The sequence below is a fragment of the Anas platyrhynchos genome, chromosome 1 (genome assembly GCF_047663525.1).
Source record: "Anas platyrhynchos isolate ZD024472 breed Pekin duck chromosome 1, IASCAAS_PekinDuck_T2T, whole genome shotgun sequence".
Taxonomy (NCBI): domain Eukaryota; kingdom Metazoa; phylum Chordata; class Aves; order Anseriformes; family Anatidae; genus Anas; species Anas platyrhynchos.
The window spans coordinates 179,249,328-179,273,279 of NC_092587.1; the positions used below are offsets into that span (position 1 = coordinate 179,249,328).

The window sequence follows — 23,952 nt, forward strand, 5'->3', positions numbered from 1 at the left end:
ACTGCTGGTGATGCCAGATAGTTAATGCTGTGCAAACATTTAGGATTTCTTTTATAATTTTAATTGGTTGAAATGTTTATTCATCAGGAATATTGGCAGCACAAAAAAGAGGTGTAATTTAAGTTGTGTTTTTAAGTGCATTAGTTTTGGGGAACTTGCAGTGTTGGGTGTTGAGCTTGGGCTTTTTTTTTTAATCCAAATTTAGGCTTCATACCATTCATCTTATGCTGTAAAATAAATAGGCAGGGTCACAAGACATGATTCAATTATACTTACCAAGCTTTTTGAGTCTTTACATTTTTAAATCTAATTTTCTTGTTTCCTTGGTCCAAGTGGTGGTATCTCTTTTCCCGTTAATAGATGACGAGGCACTCTGAGTTCAAAATACATTGGAAAGACCAGCAGATGCAGGTGATATAATGACACCACCATCCCACACACAGTAACTTTGTTCTAGTCAGATTGCCATTTTTGTCAAGGATTTGTTATTTCTATATGAGTAACATAATAATTGCGGTATAAGATACTGCAGCAGAAATCTGCAGCAAGCCTTGGTTAGGGTTAGCATGTTTTGTTTAAAAAACATGGTTTGTGCTTGTTTTTTCTTTTTTCACCAGCTTGTTTTCTAAATTACATACTTCTGTTTTTGAAATTCACCGTTCATTTATATATATATTTGTAACTAAAGTCTTTAGGTACATTTTAATACCACAGTACTCTAATTTCTACATGAAAAAGTAATTTAAAAACTAGATACAGAATGTGAAATCATTTATTCTCGTCAGGGTACTTGTTTTTTGATTGCTCAGATTTACAGTGAGAATATACAGCCAGAGAAATTTTCCACCTGCTGTATTATGTTGGCTTTGTAATTTATTATGTTTTAAAAAGAGTAGATATTAATTTGCTTTTCTCTGTGGAAGAAGAGAACTATTTAGCTTGTAGAATCAGAGATCTTGGGAAAGGTTTCTGGGGAAAACCTAAAGTACAATGATTTGACCAAAAGCCTGGGTGTGTTCCTTTAGAATTTACAGAAGCTTATTTATAGACATGCATAAACTTTCAGTTATGTAGCCTATTATAAGTATAGGGTTTGAAAATGGAAGGACTGAGAACACCCTAATAATGTCTTTTCCTTATGTCTGGGTCTAATGGATGAATTGTTGATGCCAGATATTGTATAAATACCCACTGAAGGACTGAGCGCGCTGTGGATAGTCATGCTAACCACTTTATTAAATAAAAGTACGCACGGTCTTTTTTTATAGTCAGGTAAAAAAGGACAAAATTTCTATCCCATGCAAAGACTATAAACTGGTGTTTCAGCCTGTAATTCAGAAGTCCTACAAGAAGCATTTTTCAAAGCTTTAAATTAAAAGAAGGGGAGTACCCGTGCCACAAGACTTAAGTAACTTATTGAAGTGGCAAAGTTAGGAGGAGAGCTACTTAGCTTCTCTCTCCATCTCCTGGAGATTCTCTCTAATGACATAACTGGGGACCCATGGTGACTGTCCTTTTAATGTAAAGAAATAAAATAAGGAGCTGAAGTTATGCCGTAGGAATGGTCTCTTTCCCAACATTTCTTAGCTCTCCACCGCATTTGGCAAGCACGCTCGCTGGTAGGAGTCTTTAAGCTGTTCGACGAATGCTTCCATGAATAGTCTGATGTCTGGCACTGATCAAACTATGGTGTAGACCCTTGTTAAGAAGCACATGGTAATGATTGAAACCTCTGCTCCCCCTTATATTTACTGTTCACTCCTCTTCTCCCCTCTCCAAAAGAAGAATGATTATCAGAGAACTGAAACTGTATCCTTAGGTGAGGTTAAACATTTGGTCAGCTTCTTGGATAAAGGGGGAAAAAAAAGCATCATCAGTCATTTTTGGGAAAAGATGCATCTGCCCGTTTTAGCTGACCTTCCTCTGCACCTAAGGAATCTCTTCAGGCTGGAGACAGTAGTGCTGACATCAGCTTGCGAGGGCTTGCATTGACACTTTTTTGAGCCAGCATGCGATCTGCAAGTCAGTGCAACTTTGCAATTTGTGTTTTGAGCAGGACTGCCATGTTGCAGTTGATGTTGTCTCTTGAAGATGCACTGATAACCAAGACAGAACTAGTCCAGACTCAACTAACTGAACTTCAGTGGCCCCTTCTGTAGTTCTGGTGTCTTGTTTGAGACGAAGAAAATGCCAGTCCCTTTCGTAACACATCTTCTCATTAGAACCTAGAAACAGCAGAGTTGAGCTGTGAAGTGTCTCAAAATAAATCCTTTCTTTCCTTTTCCAAACTATCAAGATTCTGATGGGCACTTTGTGGCAGTTCCTTTTAAATTCCTTGTTCACCTTCGGTTGAATTATCTGTTGTCCGTTTTCATGCACACACACACAAAAAAAAGGTTTCAAATTGTCACTTGACAGTTTGAGAGTTTTGTTCCCCTAACCCAGCATCTAATTCTTGGGAACGAGCATGAGAGAGGGAAAGGAAATTTTCTGGTTTTCCACCTTCCCCCTTCAGTACAGACAAAAGCTAATTTCTTGTGTGATTTTGATTTGGGTTTGGATCAAAGGCTTTGTGTTGTAAGATGAACTATTCACACATCTTATTTATTGATTCAAATTCAGTTTGGTTTATAGAGCTGGTAAACGAACATCTGTATATAATAGTTTTCTTTGTCTGAGCTTTCTTTGTAGTGAGTTTATGTAGAATGTGTGTATGTTTGTGTGTGTATGTATATAAGGCACATTCTTCAGATGTATTGGGTATTCTTTTGATTTTTGTGAAAGCTTACAAACACAAACCAGATTTCTCTTTCGACAGGGGAAGCAACCCTTTACTTATTCAATAGTGGTGCACAGCAGCTGTTTGAAGTTAAAGCTTTTCATGAAGAATATCGTTCCTGGTTTATAGGTGAGACTGTTCAACAAGGTGAGTAATATAACATATCCTTCCCCCAACTGTAACTAATGTTCATAAACAGACACCTTCCCTCTCTCTTCTAGTAAATTTACAGGTGTTTCTCCTAGTTGTTTGAGGCATGCTGCATCACATCCCCACCTTCTGACACACTCGTTTGCCATCTGGATTTAACCAGGGCTAGGGGCTTTGTGGTCTCTCTTTAAAAGGCTGCCTTTGGCAGCCTCAATTAGACAGATGTTCGTTTGTCTTTGAGGAAGGGTATAGCGGGGCGGGGGAGTCGTTCAATTGTATTTAAACTGAAGTGCTATAAAATACTTAGCTTGCCTTGTCAATCAGACCAGAAAGTCCTCAGTGTAAGTAAAATATGTCTTATCCTACGGCAGGGAAAAAGGGCTGGAAGGCGTGAGCTAGCTAAGCAGAGCAGCGTGTTAGAGCTCCAAGCGTTGGAATGCACGGTCTTGTTTTCTTTTAATTACCTCTGTAGTCCTCTGGGTGAGTGTTGTGATCTCAGGGATAGGGCTGCTGTCTGAGGGTTCCATTTCAGTGTTTTGTCTGAAGTGAGCTCATCTATAGTATCATAGTCCGTGATCTTTCTAAAAATGAGAAAGAAACTTATATAACCACTCATGACAGCTTTAACAATCCTTTATCATTAAGGGTGTCACTGGGGTAGTGTTTCTCTCCCAGGACGTCCATAGACCATGCAGTAAGTATCAACTCAGGAGATGAACGTATACCCTTTTTGTCCATTTTCAACTACAAAAAAAAAGAGCATTTATAATAATAAATAAATAAAGAACCTTACCAGACATGTGCCTTCTTTAATGGTAATATCCCAAATGTGTGTTATTTTTTAAACATCCTTTGCAGGTGTGTATAGCAATGCAAACAGCATGTCTGTGAGCTTTTTCTTGTTCCATCTGGGGGGGAGCCAAAAGACCAGGTCTGCTCCCTGCTCCCAATTACATCCATGTTGTATTCTCCCCTTTCTTTTTCTGACCTCCGCTTTGGCCCTTTGGAAACGCTTGCCTCAAGGAGCAATTGCTTCAGTTTCCTTTAAAATATAAAGGAAGGATTTTCTTTCCTGAATTTTTGGGCCGCTGCATCTTCACGATGGTCAGGTGGAAAACAACACAAAAAAGTTGTGTGTTTGCAGTTAAAGCAAATCATCTCATTATTATTTGCAAAGAAGGACAGAGGTCTTTATACACCTACTGTGAGTCTGAACTCCTTAGAACAAGTAAAAATACTCTTCCTGGAGGTACAGTTGAAAGCATTTAAATTGAAACTTTAAGAAAGTGGCTAGCATTTTTTTTTCCTCCAATTTTTATTATCAAAACATTCAGCTTTATGATTAAGTAGTCCAGGTACTTTCCGCAGCTAATGGCTGTGGTGTTGAGATTAAGAGCTGTCTTTGCCTGGTTCTTGTCAGGGAAGTGTATTCCCTTGTAATCTGGGTAGTTTTCTTCCGGGGTCTTAGCATGTGATAGTACCAGCTTACAAACTCACATAGCTGGAGAAATGTTTTGACCCCGAATGCCCTAGACCTATCTTGGTTTTGCTTGCATGGGTTGATCTGTATCATTTTGATATAAATGTGAGGTGCCTTATGTTTGTCTTACTGAGCTCACACAGCACTTGAACCACGTTTCGAGGCTGTCACCTTTAGGCTTAGCTTTTGATTACAGAATTGCAAAAGGAAGATGACAGAGTACAGTGCGAGAGCCCATTCTGCTCCAGCCAAGGATTCATTTAGGATTCTTCAGGCTTGTCAGAAGCCGTACAAATAGTCCCATAATAGCCATGTTGTTGGTACTCTCTCTGGAAAGAATTGAAATTAGCTTTGAGATAAATGTAAACTGGATCCCCAGGCTAATTTGGCTATACAGATATATTGCAGGGACTTCACACTATAATGCATCATGGTAGCAGTGCAGATGCTAGATTGGGTGTGAGCTTTGACCAAACCACCTTCCCACCCTATCTTTTGTCAGCTTTAGACCATTGCAAAAAGATTTCCTTTTTAAAAAATGTCTTAATCATGTGAATTAAAAAAGAATTACATTTATTTGCCTTTGGTTTGCTAATTAATGTCAAGTTGACATTGATTATTGTCTCCAATTAGTGAATTTCCTTATTTCCAATTATCTACGATTATACAGAAAGACTGACTGAGCTATTAACCTGCAATGAGCTTCATATGGGCAGAGGTGTCAGCTTCAAGGAGAGACCAAGTTCTTCCTTTGTAATTCTGAATAAAAAACACAAACATTTTCTGATCTGTTGCAGTGTCTTTTGTTCTATTGGGAGACTATATGCAGATTCTCCCCTTCCAAATGAAAGGCAGCTCCAACTTAACTATCTCTCGAAATTATTTCTTGCATGGCCATCCTCTGCTGCCAGCATGGTGTTTTCTTGCACGGTGTTTGGAGTGGAGTATACTGGGTCTATCTGGTATCCCAAAACAAGGTTCTGTTACACCCAAATCTGCCAATAGAGGGCAGCTTTAATTTTGCTGTTTTTATTACAGTCCAGAAAAAGGGAAAACTGAGAGTGCTTGAAGCCAGAAGACCTGCAACAGAGTTTGTGCTTTTGTTTGGCAGAGTTGAGAACTGAGCTCTCTATATTTTTAACATAAAATCCCAAATACTGTTTTCTTGCCCATTTTACTGAAATACTGGATTACTTAACATTAAAAAATCCACTCTTCTTGCCCGTGATCCTGACAGACATCCTAAAAAATGACATCCTAAAAAATGGCCAAGCAATATACTCATGTCTCTTGGTACTGAATTTATTTTTGTATATCTGTCTTAGATGGGCGCCTGCTGTTCGTGACGCCGATGGACCCCTTATTCCTGATACTTTATTACCTCATAAAGGCAGACAAGGAGGTAAGCCTGCTTATTTTTTTCACTGGAATTCTCAGGAGAAAGCATTATCTCTGTCTTCATTTTCTGCTGAAGTTATGTTGATTTTATGAACAGGGACTTCTATAGTATGGGAAATTAAATTTGCTTTTAAAACAGAGATGTCCACCCTAGACATACTTCTGTTTTCACCAGTTTTCTTGGCCAGTGAAGAATATTCCAGGAGTCAGCTTGCAATCTGAACAAAACCTAATCCCCTCTTTGTAAGAGAAGCAGAGAATCTTTTGTCCTTTTGTGAGAGCCTATCCCAGAACTATTGAATTTAAAATGATAGATGTCATCAGAATAAAACAAACTAGAGCCCGTCCTAAGGAGCAGATGAATCACTCTGAGAAACAAAAGAAAGAAAGAGGATTTTGGATGCTATGGGAGATGAAGAAGAAACATTTCTGTGGCAGTTTGAACTTGAAAGGAAACATTGCCTTTTTACAAACAGTATTTGTTGAACTGGTGTATCATGCAATAGCAAAGGGATGACCAAGTATCCAAAAGATGAGTAATAAATGGGTTAATCAATATATCAAGGGTGTTGCAAAACCTTACTTAAATATCCAACATGTATCAAAACTCCTAGGCAATATTATTGATTTATAGTTTGTAATGTGCCTGTGAAAAGAGAGCATAAAATAAAAATGTTAATCCTCGTTTTGTATTTCATGGGGTCAATAATTTCACTTTATGCATCCTAAGAGGTTTTCTTCTAAGAGCACTTCCTATCAAGTGGCTTGCTGTTTTCTGCTCTGGGTTGCAGGTGGAGAATGCAGGAAAACTATTCATGTATGCTGAAGAAATAAAGTCCTACTAGACATTTGTAATAGTAACCTATTGTTAAGTAATTACTTCTAAATAATTTATGGTGTAGGGTGTGCCGGTGTGTTCAGTCATTCTCTGCTCTGTTCCTGCTGTAGGGTGGGCCATCAGAAGAACTCATTGCACAGGAATAGCTGAGCTGTTTCTCTCAGTATTGCACTCTGTTTGAATTCAGCACTCCTTTGAAAGCTTTATAAACCAAACTTAGGGAAAGAGTAAATCTCTACTGTGACAGTGAAGAGGTAGCCTGAATAAAGGATGACCGTTGCTGCTGCCTTCTCTGCATTGGAAGCATCCAATACTGCCATTTGCTTCTTAGGTACCTTCTTCTGGAAGGGTTTTCTAAACCAGGCAATGGTGCCTGGTAAGTTCGTAGGGCTGTTATGGGTTCCTAATTAAGGACAAACGCATTCCTGCAGTGCCCTGCCTAAATTAGCGTATCCTTCAGTAAAGTGAAGTCTTGAGGATTTTGTAGCAGATGTCTCAAGCAAGGCCAGCTTGAATACAGCACATTCACTTCTGGTGTGAACTAATGAGTATTCAGATACCTTCTGAGTATTGTAGAATCATTCTTTGCACCATCCTCTGGTTTTGATAGTGGGAGATGATGCTTTCTGAGCAGAGCCATGTCTTATCCAATCTTAGCTTAGGCTCTGTGTTGCTGCACAAGGTGAACATGGCTGTCTTGCTTCTGGACACAAAGTGGTTTGTGCAGGTGAGTTATCCATGGGAAATAGTTCACTGAAGCTTTATTTCTGCCCATCATACTGCCCATCATAACCTTTTTGCCATTGTAATTGTACCTTTTCAATTTTCATGAGAAACAAATTGAAATTCATTGGTTTTGTGGGTTGGTTTTGCTTTTTTTTTTAAATCTTATTGAACAGTGGATGGTTATTTTTATTAAGCCTCTGACTGTTTAGTAAGAGGATTAATTAATAATGAAAACAGTTTACCCAAGTGCTTTTTTCATACTGACCGCTGTAATGACTTCAGCCTTGGCTCCTGAGACCTTGCGCTCTCCAAGGATGGAGAACTCGCTGAGTCTTTGTACTGATGCGCTGAAGGAGCTTTCCAAAGAGAAGGCTGCCAGTTGTGCCAAACTGTGCTGAATGATTATGCATTGTTTGGCAACGACAAGATTTGTTTGATGGTTCTGTCATGTGTGGGGCTATTTAAGTTGTGCCAAAATCCCTTTATATGCATACTCTGGCCAAACTGGAATTGACTTTGCAGAGGTGAAAGGTTAATAGTGTGTTCCAGAAGCTGCCCTGCTCCTTTGAGATTTATCTTTTATGGAAGGAAAAGCAAAATTTGAATGGAAGTTATGACACTGGGTTTAATCCAACAGGTTTTGGTCTCAAACACTATTGGCACACACTGACTACTGTGTCTTATGTCATCTTCCAAAAAATCTCGCTGTACTTCACATTAGCTTCTCCCCATGTTGTTTTAAATTTGGGCTCTTAAGTGCAGTAATTGAAGAGTTCAGCATTTTGCAGATTACTTACTGGTTTGAAGTAAATATTTATAGTTTGCTTTGTAATCAGTTTCTAAATGTGTCATGTGGTACCGTTCAAAATCTGATCTTCTTTAAATACTTTAGTTTAAAACTGTGGCAATTGCATGCGTGTATATTTCTCTATATGCGTATATGTCTTAACATTGTAATAATGCTTTTATTGTTCCTTTGATGTGTTTTCAGCAACAAGGAAAGTTCCAGCCACTGGATCAAGTTGTGCTAGACTCGGAGTACCCTTATTGCCCATTGCTGCTGAAGTGTGCAGATGTTAAACAGTCCATACATCATGTAACGGAAGAAAAAGGTGAAAAGATTTGGGCGGGGGAGGGAGGGGAGGTTGGATTTATTAGTGCTACTTCGTTACAAAATAGATTTAAGTACTGTTTTTCGCTTTACTTAAAGTGCTGGTTGAAGCTGTATTTTAAAAGCAGAAGTTTAGGCTTAGAAGTCTTTGTTACAGTATTGTGAATAGTAAAATGTGGATCTCAAATTATCTGCTGTAACGCTAAAATAGTTGTGCAAGTCTTCCTGCCTGGTGGCATAAAAATGATAAATTGATCAGAGCTGGCTATGTGCTATGAATTTTCTTTGCCTTTTGATAAAAATTTTACTTCTTCCTAAAGTCTTTCTTTAGTGTAGCATAGTCTTGTGTGGAAGAAGTGAAACCATTGTCCATGTGACTTTTTTTTTTCCCCTTTGTAGCAAAGCATTCAAACAATAAGCAGAACAAAGCTCAGGAAGAGTGAATATACTGCTGAGAAAGGAGAGCACAAGTTTTCTAGCTTTGCATAATTTATTGTGGGATTAAGTTCAAAGACTTAATTTTATTTTAATTTTTTACATGCAAACCTTGATTGGGATTCATAACTGTGAGAGAAAAGCTGAATGGAAGAAAATAGCAAAGTGTCAATTCTATACATAGTGCCCTCAAGCTTTGCCCAGAATTCCCTTTGGTACAGGGGGCTCTTGTTTTGAGGACAATATATACTTTCTGGGGAAGAGAAAGGGGCATTACATAATAATTTTTGCAGCTTGGCAGACCTGCAAAAGATGCAAGACTTCAGTTTTTACATTCAGTTCTTTAAAGGGCATTATACTTCTGTTTGCTGACTTTCTGATAGTGGAGATCTACCTGTACAGGACTTTGAGAACACTGAATCTACCAAGTGAAAAAATGTTAACTGCCTGACCCTTTATGTGTATAGGGTACCTCCAAGTAGTAGAGGTACACAGATTAAAAGTCAGAAATATTATGAATATGCTCTCAAGAAGCACTCTGCCCTTGTTGATATATATATAATATGAACTGTCTAGCTGTTCCTCTACAGATAGGCTGAGGAAGGGTGATAGAAGAAGAAAAATGCTGCTGAGTGAAATGCCAGACCTCTTTTAGGCTGCATAGAGCATCAAGATAGGGGACTGTGAGATTTTCCTGAAGGATTTTGATGTACAAGCTCAAATATTTCCTGTATGATATGGTACATGTGCATTAATACAGAGCAGTTACTTCCCCAAAAGGATCAGTTTGAACTTCAGGGTGGGACATGTTTCCATTGAAAATGATCACTTTAACAAGACAGCAGGAAATCTGGGCAGTGAGACAATTGTTACATTTTGCTGAGACTGGGGTAGTTGGAGTTGTGTGCTGTCCTGGATTTCCAAAAAAACCTTTGGAAAGCATTGAGTTACATTCAGGATCAGTGGGAGCAGGCAACCCTTTTCTTAGGGTGAGTTCTGACTTTCAAGAAGGCTTCTTTAAGACAGATCTGTCTGAACTACAAAACTGCTTTTGCCTTCCCATGGAGTGATAAATGCTTCCAGTAAAAACTAAGATTAAACTTCTAGGCAATTACTGTCCTCTACAACTTGTCCAATACTGGCTAAGGAGTGAGGGGTGAGAGAGGGGATACTAAACTTCTGCCCTGCTGCCTCAGAAGGTGAAAAATCCTGCCAGATCCTTTTGACCGTCAAACTAAGAACTTTGCAAAGGAATATAGGGCAAAGCCAGCATTATTTTCCTGTAGAGGCACTTCCTCCAAACAGCAGTGCTGCCTCTGGGTGGTATTAGTGTTTCCATTTGAACAGCAAAATAATAACTAAGTATACAGATTTGCCATAGACAAGATCTTATATCTTAGAATAGATACAGAGGTTAGACTGAAATCGTATTTGCAGTTGTGGTCCACCAGAGCATTGTTTGATAAGTTGTATCAGTAGATAGTAATGAAAATTTGTTTTCTGCTTGGTTTTGTTTTTTTTTGTATTGATGCTTTTCATAATGTATTATGTACACCAATCAGTTTGGGACATTTTGTCAGCAAATGATATTAACTGCTAAAGCAGTTACATTCATTTTCTGTTTGTTTTTTTCTGTTTGTTTGTTTTGAAACGTAATGGACAAGGATTGCTGTTGACATTAATGCTGTGTGTGCTTGCACACTGGCTGTATGTGATAATCTTGGACATGTACCTGCTGCTGCTTTTCTTGTTCATGTTTGGGTTGTGTTGAAAGTAACAACATTAGACCTTGCTCTTAGGATTTCTTTCAATTTTTAGAACACCAAACCTACAGTTATGCAACAGACACATCAGTGCTTGCCTGCCTGTCATGCACAGGTCACCGTTCTGTTCATTCCCCTTCTACGTGTTTCATATTCACATCTCTTTTATTGCCTGTAAAAAATACCAATATTATGACTAATGTACTCTTTTCTAGCTCTAAGACTTGTCTACTACATAGCCTTTCTCATTTAAGGAGCAGGGCTTTAGGGCAAGAAGTATCTGTTGTGTTCGGTCTTCTGCAACTCTGATCCGTTTGGCAGAACCTGACAACATAATTATTTCACTCTTAATTTAATCTTAAGACTTTTAACATCTGTATAACAAATTCTTACCCTAGAGCACTCACAGTTTACACTTACTGAATTAGCAGAAAGTCCACTTTCCCTGGCCTCGGTGTTGAAGGGCACTGAAAATTCATTTTGCTGGATTAAATTCCCATTTACCTGCTTTAGTAGTTGGGGAAAGGGTGTGTTACAGCTTGCTGAATCTGGGTGAGGCAGGTTGTTTGCTAATGAATTCAAAGATTGGATAAAGAGTACAATAGAGGAGGATTAGGAAAGGGTTATGAACTCCAATTCTAGAGAGTTACTCTTTGTTTCATTTTGCAAGGCAAAAACTGCACTGTGATCTTGTCTGATGTGATTAACATGAAGAGCCAAGAAAACTTACCTGATTAGAATAACTAAGTAATATTGCCAAGCTTGTATTCCCAGAAGGTAGGAAAAAAGGGGCCATATGAGTTTCTGAGTTATGGAAAACACTGAGAAAATGGATGTTAAAATGTGCTTTAGGCAGTTTGCTCAACAATACATCAGGGAAACTTCCAAGTCTACATAGCGATTACCCGATCGCTGAACATATTATTTAATTGTAGAACCACTTATATTCCATCTGTATTTCTCAAACCCAATCTTTCCAGATGTCTCAGACCAGTTTTATAGGCACCAGACACATTAGGGAACAAAAGGCTTTCCAATATATACTCATATTATCAAACATAGTCGCTAACTCTCACCAATATCAAATGTGCATCACATGTTAAATCCACGTTCCAATATTGAATCCTTTTGTCAGCAGTTTGTGACTTTCATAACTCACTTTAATTCTTCAGAGGTCTCAAATATTGTCAGTTTCTAGAGTTTAATAGTCAAAGCTGTCAAGCACACAAAATGTTTTCAAACAAAGTGATCTCTGAAGGGTTCAATGTAATTATTTTTCACATGTTTTAATGAAAATGGCTTCACAGTTCTACGTTTCCTTTCTCTAACTGAGTCACTCTGAATCATGCTGTTGTGGGGGAGTCTGCCTGGGAATCTGGACGAGAATTACTTTTCAGCATGGGCTGGGGGATGGTGGCAGGAGGATGTCCCTTCCTCGAACTTTCTCAGATAAGAGAGGAATCCGTGAATTGTACTCACTGTGCTTGGCCCAAACCACGTTAGCTCTTTGAGAAGCAGGTTCAAGCATACAGACAGTCTCCCCCAATTTCTGCTGATTCTCTTTCAGAGCCATTTAGAAACTTCAAAGTCCTGAAGGCTGCAGCCAGTACTGTCACAGCTGCAATTTTACCTGCAACTCATCAACTTCACGAAGCAAAGTATATATCAGCATTTTTTTTCCTTTTTGCTCTGAAGAATTTTTTGCATTTTACTCTTCTACAGCTGTTGTGCTGAGATAGATTTAAACTTTATCTTGTAAACAGCTTTCCCCGACCTCTCCGTACCCCCTACCATGCATTCACAAAGAGCACATAACAGTTAGATATTTGTATGCAATTTGGAAGAGCCAAGATAAACCCCAAAGAAGGAAATGCTGAAACAATCATAAATAATGTTGTTGTTTGCAAGGGGAGAAGGAAACTCCATGAACCTAGTGTTGGAATATGATACTGGGTCAGTAAATGACATGAAACAGATGTATGTATTTATGGGAACGGTATACAGGAGATTAAAAGCTATTGAAATACCTGTTGAAGAAATAGATTCAAACACAGTGGGCTCTGAAATCTCCTGTGTAATCTTCCTAGGCATTTTGTTCCGTTTCTAAAACGGAGCACTGTGAATTAAAGCTCAATAATTTTTATCCTGAAATTTCCATGAGCTTTTGCAATTTTCTCTCTCCTCTGCCTCAGCATCCTGACTCACATATGTTTGTGGTACCCCAGTTATCACAGGGGAAACACTTTTTGAAATTCTTATATCATCGAGTTAATTTATGTTGCTCAATAAATCATAAATGAATCATGTACTTCCTCCCACTAGGAGTGTGTTTCATTATTTTAGTTCTTTATTTTCCTTTGACACTGTATTAAAGTACGTAAAAGGGGGATAGAAGAAAAGTTCTGCAATAGTCACCCTGTGAAATGGGAGTGGAGAAATGATAGGAAAAGAGATTATTGAAAGGGCAAATGGTTTGTCTTCCCTACCCAACTCTCCTGGCCCCCTACAAGGTGCTGGAATTCATAAGCCAAAGATTTAAGATACTCTGTTGTGGGTGCTTGTGTGGTTTTTTGCAGTCATGCAAACAATCTTTTATGTTGCAAACGGTGTGGTTAAAATGACCGGTCTGGTGACACAGGGTAGTGACAGTTTGGCAAATTACAAGGGCTTGAGAAGAGCCTTACTGAATTCAGGCAGCCCAAGATTACACATATATAAATAAAATATGTGCTTTGCTGGATTAGGGCCTAATTAAAGATTGTTAGGTTGTTCAAACTTGTGCATATCAGCTCAGTCTGTTTATTTTTCCATGTTTCCAATATTTTTGGAACTTTTTGCCCTGATATCAAACATGTGCAAGCTGCAAATTAACTTCCGTGCTCTGTCTACAACTCTGAAGATTTTAAGTGTATTGAAAATGCAATCTAAACCAGTCATGACTTTCTTCCCCTTTCTTGGTTTATCTCAGAGATTGGCAGTCAGAAATTTCACAAGTACAGCCAAGAGAAGACGTTGAAGTGGTTAAAGAAAAAGGTATCACGTTTCTATTTTGCTTTCTAAATTGCTTTATGTTTAAATGGAAAATGCAGATTAACTTGTCCGTATCTATTTGAGCCATGTGGCATCCCTCAGTTAAAGTACATGTCCTGTGCAAGAAGGATAGACAGCACACTGCAGTTGCTGCATGCAGGAAGGGGATGAGGTATTAGGGAAATGACAGGTTTGCTACATTTCTCATTTTGATGGGGCTGGTGTGAAAGGGATTTGAAGTGAGGAGGCAGGAGAAGAAGCTGAAGTTGAGTTTATCGCTGTGCTCTGTCGGCTTTGCACGAAGTGAGAGGCTTATTTCTTGCCTTATCTGCTTTGCCAATGGGCTAGAGGTAGGGTTAAAGTGTTTCTCTTTGCAGCTTTTAAATTCTGCTGTGCCCTAAAGCTGGACAGATAGTCCAGCTTGGGTTTGTGCTGTAAATGTGATCCCTCCTGAAGTCTTGGCAGAGACTTTCATAACGGTCCTGATATGGTTGCTGCTATCCTAATCCCACCACACTCTTCAAGAAGTCAGTACAGTATGCTGAAAAGAAATAACTCGTATGACTGAGTTCAGTGTTGTCTGTGTTTTGGTGTAAAGAAGGTGTATCTAATTTTACACGTAGACGTGCCTCTACTATGATGCTACGAGCAGAAAATCTGGTCTGCTTTCTGCACCGATGAAGCTGGGGGTTATCTCCTTTCCAATGAATGCCTGAATGTTTGAGCAGGCGCCGATTTGTGTTGAAAATTTCTTTGCCAGTGATCTCTGCATTAGGTACAGTATCACAGTGCCCTGCAATGTTCTTAATCTTTGATTTCCGTCGGGGCTGCCTTTGCAATCCAACTGGGTTGAGACATTCTCTGTTCTTCCAGCAGGTGTATTTCTCACCTGGATAAGGGTGGCTGTTACATCTGAAAAGCTCATCGCATCTTAGGGTGCCACAAAAGTGGTGCTGTGTTGCCAAGGCAACACGTTCAAAAACGGGCTAGCTTTGTTGCGTTTTTGAGCTCATATGCTAGTCATTACAAATGTATATTAAATTTCACCACAGTCCATAACTTGAGTGTTTTATATGCTTGAAACAAAATTACAAGAGCTTTGTCACTGCATTAACATGTGCATAACAACACTGATATAGACATTTCTTTCTGTGGTTTCCTATAGGTCAATCAAACAGTGAAAGCACTTAAAAGCAACAATATATCTGTAGGTGAAAGGGTACAGGCACCTACATTTATCAGCGGTAAACAGATCACAGATGCTGAAGAAGGTAAGAAAACTAACCATTGTTAAGCGCTGTAATGAATTCAGTTTTTGTGAAACCGCATACCTGCAGATAAAATACATGATTAGCATCTAAAATGGACTGAAAGTGGTCTCTGCTGTAAATGTATTCCTTGCACAGAAAAATCCATACATGTTGTGGCTGTGTCTCTTGAAGTTTCTTGAGTTCTTTGGTATCTTTGTTAGGGGCTCCTTGACATTAGATCACAACTGGGGTTCTTTTGGCTTCTCCTTAGTTTACAGAGAAGATGTTTTCTCAGTGAAATATATGCTGAAGTGCTTTACTGAACTGAGACCATACATAATATGTATGAGTATCCACACAATAAAAGCCTCTGTATTAGAAAAGTCTATTTTTTTTTATTAGTATGCAAATGCTGTTGATAGAAGTCTCTTAGAAGAGAAAGGATGGTAGGAAGGCACAGTCATAGACCAAAAACATTGCTTTATGTGACAAATGGACAGAATAGATGTGTACACTTACTCAGGGCAAAAACTTCAGCAGTGTATGCATATTAAATCTCTCTGAAAGTGACAGTGCTGATACCAAAAAGTCTGGAGTGATCCTGCTTGCTTCTAGTCACCTTTTTGCTGGGGAGGGCAGCATCCTGAATGTCACTGGGATATGAAGTTGTGTAGAGAAACCTGAAAACGGACACTAATGGAAATTAAGAAAGGTTCAGAACAAAATGAACAAAGGCAAATTGTTTCTGATTACTAAGACTTTCAGAAGTCTGCATGCCATTGAAAAATAAGGAAAACAAAGCAACTTGCTGACGAAGTGGAAAATGAGTTACCAAGTAATGATATCAAAGGAAACAACATAAATGAGATTTAAGAGGCAGCTCGACAGTTTTATAGAACAGGGATTGTAATATATGGTTTTTAAAGGGAGACAAAGCTGCAAAATTTGTAAGTTACTTTAACTTTACAGTAGCTTTTTACCCTTTTTCCCTACCCCTACTTCTTTAAAGAAACAGAAAATTGTCCTGTCCTGACAGTGACAGTCTTGACTATGCCTAAATACTTTATCTCTGAAATGAGCAATCAAATAGCTAATCTGTAGTGCTTTTTCCACCTTCCTGCTTACTTACAAAAACATGCATATATTTCTCTTTTTAGATGTATAGATTTAAAAGAGCAGCATTTGAGTAGGGAATATGAGGGTTTAAAAATAGGTAAGTTTCGGAGGCAGTCCCACTGTATACAGCAAGGTGAATGACAGGAAGTCAAATGGACCTTACTCAACACTTACTTTTAATAAGCCTAATTTTCTTGTCTGGTCCTTTCACTGCCATGACAGTGCAATTTATTTTGGTAGAGAATTTCTTCTTGCATAACGGTATCATGAAATACCAGTACCTCACAAATAGATGGGTATTGTAGTTAGCTTTTACAGATGTTGTAGGGCAAAAACTTGGGAGGATATAATGGGTACAAATGGGAAAGGAGGGAAGATTCAACATATGAAACCTGAATATTTCACGAGGAAGACAAAGAAGGGAGGTGTACAACTATTCCTGGTGTCTGACAGGAGGTTAATGACAAAGCAAGGCTAAGGTGAGGCAAACAGTGGTATTTTAAAAGTGGTAAAGGAAATCAGTGAAGATTCCTTCGGGGCAGAAATGCAAAGAAAATTGATTTTGTATTTGGGTTATAATAGCAGTTGATTTGGCCTGACCATTCAGTGTCATAATGCAAAGAGTGAAATGACGGAAATATTTTTCTTAAGAGATAAATTGGTCATATTAAGTGCAAAGGTGAAGTTGTCTTGGATTTAAATTATTTATTCTTCTCTTCTTCTCTCCTGACCCTAAAATGGGCTTAGGGAGTGACAAAGACTTGATGAATTGAGGCAGTGGAGGGAAGAGAAGTGCAGACAGGAGATACTGTGAGTTTGATGCTAGTCCGATCAAAATGCATATGCTGGTGTCAGTTGGTTAATGCTTTCTGCTTCAGTGCCAATTTGCGTTGGGCTTTTTAGATATTCAAAAAAAAGGAGGAAACTCTCTGTTGCAGAAAAAAAAATTCTTCACTACTCTGAGGCCAGTTTACCATGTACCTCTTAACTCTCTAAGTGTGTAGTCATACAAAAAGATAGAGCTGGCCTATTGTAGATGGAGTTTGGAGGTGAGATTTTAGCTTAATGTGTGTCTGGCAAATACTTCCTGTGCATGGCTAAAGTTACTCCCTAGCAGCCCCAACAACAGCAAGTCTGAAAGTTCCAGCCCGTGATCAGTAAGTGTGAGTGTAGAACGTGACCGGAAAAGATCTGGTTTAGGACTTCATGTTATAAAAGGGTCACTTTTTTTTCCCGTCTCTCAGAAAAAACATTTATAGCAGGAGTGCCCTGTACTGAAAACAGCTTCTAGTAGTTCATATTTCCACAGATAATTATCCTGTCTTGCCAGTGATGTTTAGATAGGCCTTGGCATTTTCCGTAAAGTACTGAAATTAAGTACAAGACTTTGAAATAGACTCATTGTCTCATCTAATTGTTTTCAGTTGAAGCCAGAAAATGTACTTTAGTACTGAAGCGCTTGCCAAATAATTGTAAGATCCAGATGCTTTAAAATTAATGATTGCATGTTCTGTTGAGTCAGCTTTTTACTTTTGCAGGTTTTTAAAATTTAATTTATTCGGAAAAATACATGATATCTAGTATTCTCAGAAAGTGAACAGCTTTTGTAAAGTACATAGAGCAGATATTAATAACATGTGCTGACAAAGTGAGTGTAGTAAGTCTTTACTTTTTAAATAAACCTACAAGTGTCATGTAACATAAACTACTCAACACAGAGAACCATCACAGTGTATCCATTAGAAGTCTCTTACTATTAGTTCAACCTTATGATTTATGGTAGTGCATACAACATGGCTAAGACAGCATGACTTTATAATGTGAATGTTCTTTTTCTTCTCCTTTTCATTCCCTGCCCTGTTCCTGGAGACTATGTACGGTATGCCCACGGGTTAATATCAGAATATATTCCTGAAGATCTGAGTAAGGAGCTGTCAAAATACTTAGGGTAAGTATTGTTCCAGCTAGGTGCTAGTTTTATGTGGCATGCATTAATACCCTTTTGGTCATTTCTATTGAATGCTGGTGTTTGGTCATCAAAATTACAGTGAATAATGCAATTTTCCCCATTCACTCGGTGTGGGGTTTGAGTTCACATATGTAACCCATGCTAGTTTATACTTAAATCTGTAAGGTGAGAGCGTCCTCATGCTGGTGTTCTCATCCAGCAGCAGAGATTGTTGGGGGCATCACTGGCACCCTGTACTTTCCCCTCTGTTCAGTTCTGTTCATTGTGTTCTGTTGTTGTGGCCTACAGAAGTGCACAGTGTACACCTCAGAAGTCCCCTATCTTATGAGTTTGATTGCAGAGGTGTTATGTGCTTTGTAAAATCATCTTACTAATAAAGCCAAAGTTTTCAAAGTAATGTGGGTTTCTCCTGTTAGGGCTGCCCAATCTAAGATTTTTTATTATTTTTTTTTTAAGAGCCCATGTTTCTTCATGGTGCCTGGCTCTTTTTCAGTTGTCTAAGTCAGAAATACAGGCAAGATCCATGAGCCACTTTTTTTGCAAACATATGCCATGTGTGAGCAGCTGATACACAAAGCAACCTTTGTGGGAAAGGAATTAAAATTTGGGTCATTCAGCTGTCTAAATTTATAACATAAAGTTTTTTGTTCTGCAGCCTCCCAGAACTTACAAGCCCTTCACCAGAGCCACCATTGAAGGTAGGAGAGCATTAAAGAGAACGATATTAAAAGAAATAGTATGTTGTAAGCTAGTTTCTCTGAATTGTTATTAAAACTGAACTAGGCCAAGCACTGGGTGCAATACAATGAGTAAATTGGCCTTGTAAAAACACAGTCTGAAATAACACGAGAACATTACCAGGTACTTTTATATTTTATGTTAAGCAATATTTTGGTTAGTTTTGTTGTTTAAAAAAGGGGAGGGAAAGAGACTTATTTTATGTTTTTGGTCAGCAGTCTTCTCCTTTGTGTTTTGCTCATTTAGTTTTATTGAGGTTGATGGGACGCTATGACCTCATAGGTTTTCTTTCATATGTAATTTATGAGGACCCTGAAAGGGACCTCCTGGGTCATGGATTCCCAGACAACCATGTTGGATAATCTCTCCTACACTGACCATTCTCCACTGTAAGTCTCATTAGGATTTTTTGTTTCCATTACTTCTCTTGGAAGACTGTTGTATAACCTCATTCCTCTGATGCTCAGAAACCTTCCTGTAAATTCCACCTTGAATTTATTCGTGGCCAATTTATTCCCTTGTGGTTTTGTGCTAACATTATCATTGTTTGTTTTAATTGAAATGGCTCTTTTCCCTCCCTAACATAAGTTCTCTCAGCGTGTAAAGGGAAAATATATATCCTTCTGTTTTCATTTTGTGAAGCCAAACTTGCTTGTGGAAGATGGGTTCTCCATTCTGTTATCATTGTGGGAACATTTCTTTGCACCTGTTCCAAGATGAACTCAATTGTCTGAAAACAGGTGACCAGGATCAGATATAATTTTTCATGGTAACATCTTTACCAATACAATGTGATGGCATTAATCCCTTCTGGTCTTAACTAGAAGGGATTAACTTTAACTTTATCTCATAACTTTAGCTTTTAACTCTTAACTTTATCTCATTATATTAAGATATCCCATTTGCCTCTCTTACTGGGTGATGTAGCTGATAGTCATGCAGTGAACAGTTAAGACACACAGGTCTTTTTTTCTACACTACACTGAAATTCATGCAGGATGTTGCTGTATACACGACCTTACACTTCTGTACATTTCATCTGTTTATAATGTTTCCAGTCTTGAAGGCTCTTCTGCTTTTCTTTCACAGTGTTACAAGCTCTTTAGGTATTCATAATGCTACACAGTGGTCTACATTCACTGAACGTTAGCATGCTGTTATGTTTAATTAACAATTAACGAACATTTTGAATAGGTATTGTTCATGGCACTCCACTTGTGATATTCATCCATCCCTATGCCATCCCTTTCTGCATTACTTGCCTTTGTTTCCCTTTCACACAGTTTCTTACATACCTTAAAATTCTTATGCAATCTTCATCTTTCATTTCCGTTGCTTAAGTGGCACCACGTCAAATCCTCTGGCAATCCCTTACATTTTCTGTCACCAGAAACTGTATTATCTTTGTGGAAAAAAAGAAGTCAGTAGGTATTGCCTACATTTAGTTCTCATTTACTCCATGTCTTTAATTATTCTTCCTTCTTTCACACACCCACAGCTTCCATTCTGCTGAAGCCTACTCTAACTTTTTCTTCCTCCTCACAAATAGATGGGTGTTTTGCTACTCTGTGGCAATGTGGTCCCTATCTAGTAGAATGGTTGCCAGGTTTTGCTCCTGGACTTGTGATTTTCTGAGGCAGTCTCCCAACAGTGTCAGCATATTGAGTTTTACTTCTATTTTGAACAGAGTGATTTCTTTTCTCTTCATCTGAATTTAACCCTGAATTTAACCTCTTCATCTTCACTGAAAACAATTTATTGAGGCAAAGGATTTATTCCATTTTAGGGCTAGACCTAGATTAGCTTTAATATCTATTCATTTGTAGCAGCCTTGCTTTTTAGATTCCATTTTTGCTTCTGTGGCTAAACAACCTTCTACTATTTGTTTTAATTTCCTTTCCAAGGTCTAACTCAGCTTGACTTTTTGGCAGCTCTCCCTTTATCCCTGTATTACCTGACGCCTAAAACAAATATCTTTTCTTTATGCTTTTTTTGCCCTGTTCATTTTAGATTTTGCTTACTACTACTATCTTTTTACTTGAGGGGGATGGAAAATGTGTGCATCTGTGTGAGTGTATGGGGGGGAGTATTCATCTAGTTTAGTTTGAGAAGCTCTTTCCTTCAAAATTCTTCACTTTGTTAAGATAAGAGATCCAAAATTATGTATTTCATCTTTTTCTTTTGCATTCCAAGAGTCTTCCTCTCACGCATCAAGCCCTTTGCTTTGGCTTTTGAAAAGAAGGCAAACAGTTTGCAAAGTTTGCCCCTGTGGGATCAAGAGCCTCACTTCTGATTTTCCTTTTCATTTAATTTAAACTGAGGCACCCTGTGTCTACTGAAACTAGGTTACTTACTACAATGACCTTTCCTGCAAAGTCCCTGCTACTTACCGAAACACAGTCTAAAATAACCTCATTTCTGGCCGGTTCAGTGACTGTTTTGTTAAGCCGTATGTCAGCTAGCACATGCAGGAATAATTGGGCCCTACTGTTATTAATAGCATTTGTTCTCCAATGTATATCCATGGATATAAGTTATTTCCATGTGGTTGGACAGTTGTTCTGGCTGCACAGTTACTTGGCCCTTTGATTCTGTTAAGAATTATCTTTATGTATTGTAAGAAATATTAAACACACATCAGGAGCCAACTGATATTCATTAGCTGTATAAGCATGTTACAACAACTATATTAAACTACATGTGATGTACATTACATATTCTGTATGAATAGCTTTTATACTATTGGGATAGTTCTGAGGCTCTATTTTTAAAAATAGTTTTATTTCAGCAGTTGGGTTACAGAGGAAACGAGGCTTAGAACCGTTCAGTTGCTGGGCAGTGAAATCTTACTGAGTATACCATTAATTTTCAGAGCACTGACCAAGGTGTGCATGATGTGTCTGAGTTTAAGTCTTTGCAGCTTGGGTGCTTAAATCTCTCCTTTATCTCACACCCTCAGAGGAGCAAGGCAGACTTGTACACTAAATTCTGGAGTCTCCTTTAGACCATACTTACTCACTTTGTAATTTCTTACTTGCTTTGCATTGAGGTTTCTCTTTATGAGGACAAGGTATATCGACAGACACAGTATATGATTTTTGCAAATAAGGGTCTAACATACATTACTTCATACAGCAGAGTAATTACATGTTTAGAAATTGTGTTAAATTCTGAAGGGAGAAGAGATTTAGAAACATCAATGCTTGACAGAAAAGCTATGACAGATTCTCTCTTGTAATATCAAGTCGACTGGGTGCAGTCTGGACGTTGTGGTTTAATGATTAAATCAAAAAGATGTTATCTGTATTAATTGTAAGCCGCTGATCTTGTGTTGTAATCATTATACTGTCTAGTTCGTCAGCATAGGCAAGTCTGGCCATGGGCAGACGATAACAGCTTACAAAGGATATGTAGGCTCTGCTACAACTGAACAGCAAATGCTTTGCCGAAATGCAAACATTTTATTGTAAGTTTTAAAAACTTGTTTATCAGATTCCAAAAAGAGGAGAATAGTCATTATTCATTACATTGTCATTTGAAAATGTAATCACAGCTCAGTAAACAGCCTCCCAGAGAGACTGATCCAGATCCCATTGAAATCAGAAGAGAAGGCTGCTGTTGGATCTGGTTCTAAGAGCTGAGAAATCTAAGCTGCAGACCTGGCTTCTGTGCCAGAAGGGAGGGGGGAGGGAGGGAGATCACAAGCACCATAAACAAAATGAATAAAACAGGATCTTAAAATGGTACGGTACCATCCAAGTTGCTTGCAAAATCACTCTCTTTGGCACAAGACCTGGGAAGGCCACAGCTTAGATTTCACAGGATATTAAGGACAGGGTAGTAATATCAGATATATAATAATAATAAAAATACAGTGTTGTAAAATACCATATACTTTTTTTTCCCTTTTGGAAGCATACCAGAAAGTTTTCACCTTTAAACTAAACACATGCTCACAGTTTATGGAAAGAAATATTCATTCTTACAGCCTGATCATGTGAAGTGCTGAGGACTCTTAACTCCCATTATTTCTGAGTTTAGAAAGCACCCAGCACAAGCACAGTCAAGCTTCTCAATGTACTGTTGGATTCAAGTGCTGATGCAGCCAGCAGAGCTATGTCAGTGTTTCATCGTGGCCAAACTGTAGAAACTAATCACTCCTAGAGGTTGTGCACAAACAGATAACAGACCTGATGACGATCCACTCGTGCTGGCAGATAGCAGTAACGCTGGAGTTGCTGGTACTTCACGGTTCCATGAGTCTGTGGGGACCAGTGTCTGGGTTCCCTGGCTGCTAGACAATTAACTTCCAACAGCTGCTCCATAAAGGTTCTCTAAATATTTAGACTCCGACACCACAGACACAATCATGGAAATTAAAAACTGGATTAAAGTGATTCCTGTAAAGTCATTCTTCAGAAAGGCTAGGGAGAAGAAAATGCTTCCTACGGCATTGAATGATCTCTTCTGAATACTTTAGGGATGGTATATAATCATGTGTAAAGAAGACAATTACAAAACGAAACCTTTCCACTGTTATTGCAGATTCCTCTGTTCATTGCCAGTCCTGTTTTGGTGCTATGGTTACTTTATAAAGCCAGAACTTTAAACTTCCATGTGTGTACACATAAAAGTGGTTGACAGAGAAACTTCATCACTCTAACATTTCAGAAAAGGAAATTATCAGATGTCCCTGTGGAAGCAGAAGAAGACTATACTAAGTTTAACAGCAGCAATCTGAAAAACAAAAAGGTAAGCCAGCCTTGCACTCATGCATGTTTTGTTAAAGCATAGATTAAAACCTAACATTAGCACAGAGTCCCTTTTATTCTCCTCCAAAACACACAAGAAGGGGGGGGGGAGCCAAATGGCAGATCTCTGCAGTTGTATCATCTTGAACTTTCAGGTTTAATTTGATTTTGATGGTCTTCATGTCCCGTTCTGAACTCTTCTAAACCGTTACTGTTTGACTGTATTTTATTGGTGAACACGCCAGTGAACCTTGCAGACTTTGACACATTAAGATTCTCAGATAATGTTTGCAAAGCTCTTTGAGAACTTCAGATGAGAAATCCTACGCCTGAGTGATAGCAACCTGATAACTTTTGGTTATCTGAAAAAGAAACAATGATGGCAACATGCACTTAAATTCCAAGGGCTGCTGAGACA

General features: G+C 38.4%; 1 protein-coding gene across 4 annotated transcripts in view; it reads left to right on the forward strand.

Moving 5' to 3' along the window:
- Positions 1-23,952, forward strand: part of RNASEH2B (ribonuclease H2 subunit B) — a 43,698-nt gene that overhangs the window by 12,412 nt on the left and 7,334 nt on the right. For 2 of the 4 annotated variants that reach the window (XM_027471241.3, XM_027471271.3), the window contains exons 3-9: positions 2,819-2,926; positions 5,735-5,811; positions 8,363-8,483; positions 13,649-13,713; positions 14,876-14,981; positions 17,946-18,024; positions 18,701-18,743. In XM_027471241.3, coding sequence (XP_027327042.2) covers positions 2,819-2,926; positions 5,735-5,811; positions 8,363-8,483; positions 13,649-13,713; positions 14,876-14,981; positions 17,946-18,024; positions 18,701-18,743 — 599 coding nt within the window. Of the gene's footprint in view, positions 1-2,818; positions 2,927-5,734; positions 5,812-8,362; positions 8,484-13,648; positions 13,714-14,875; positions 14,982-17,945; positions 18,025-18,700; positions 18,744-23,328; positions 23,536-23,952 lie in introns of those variants that run through there. The other 2 variants (XM_027471257.3, XM_027471265.3) reach the window with 2 other exon arrangements.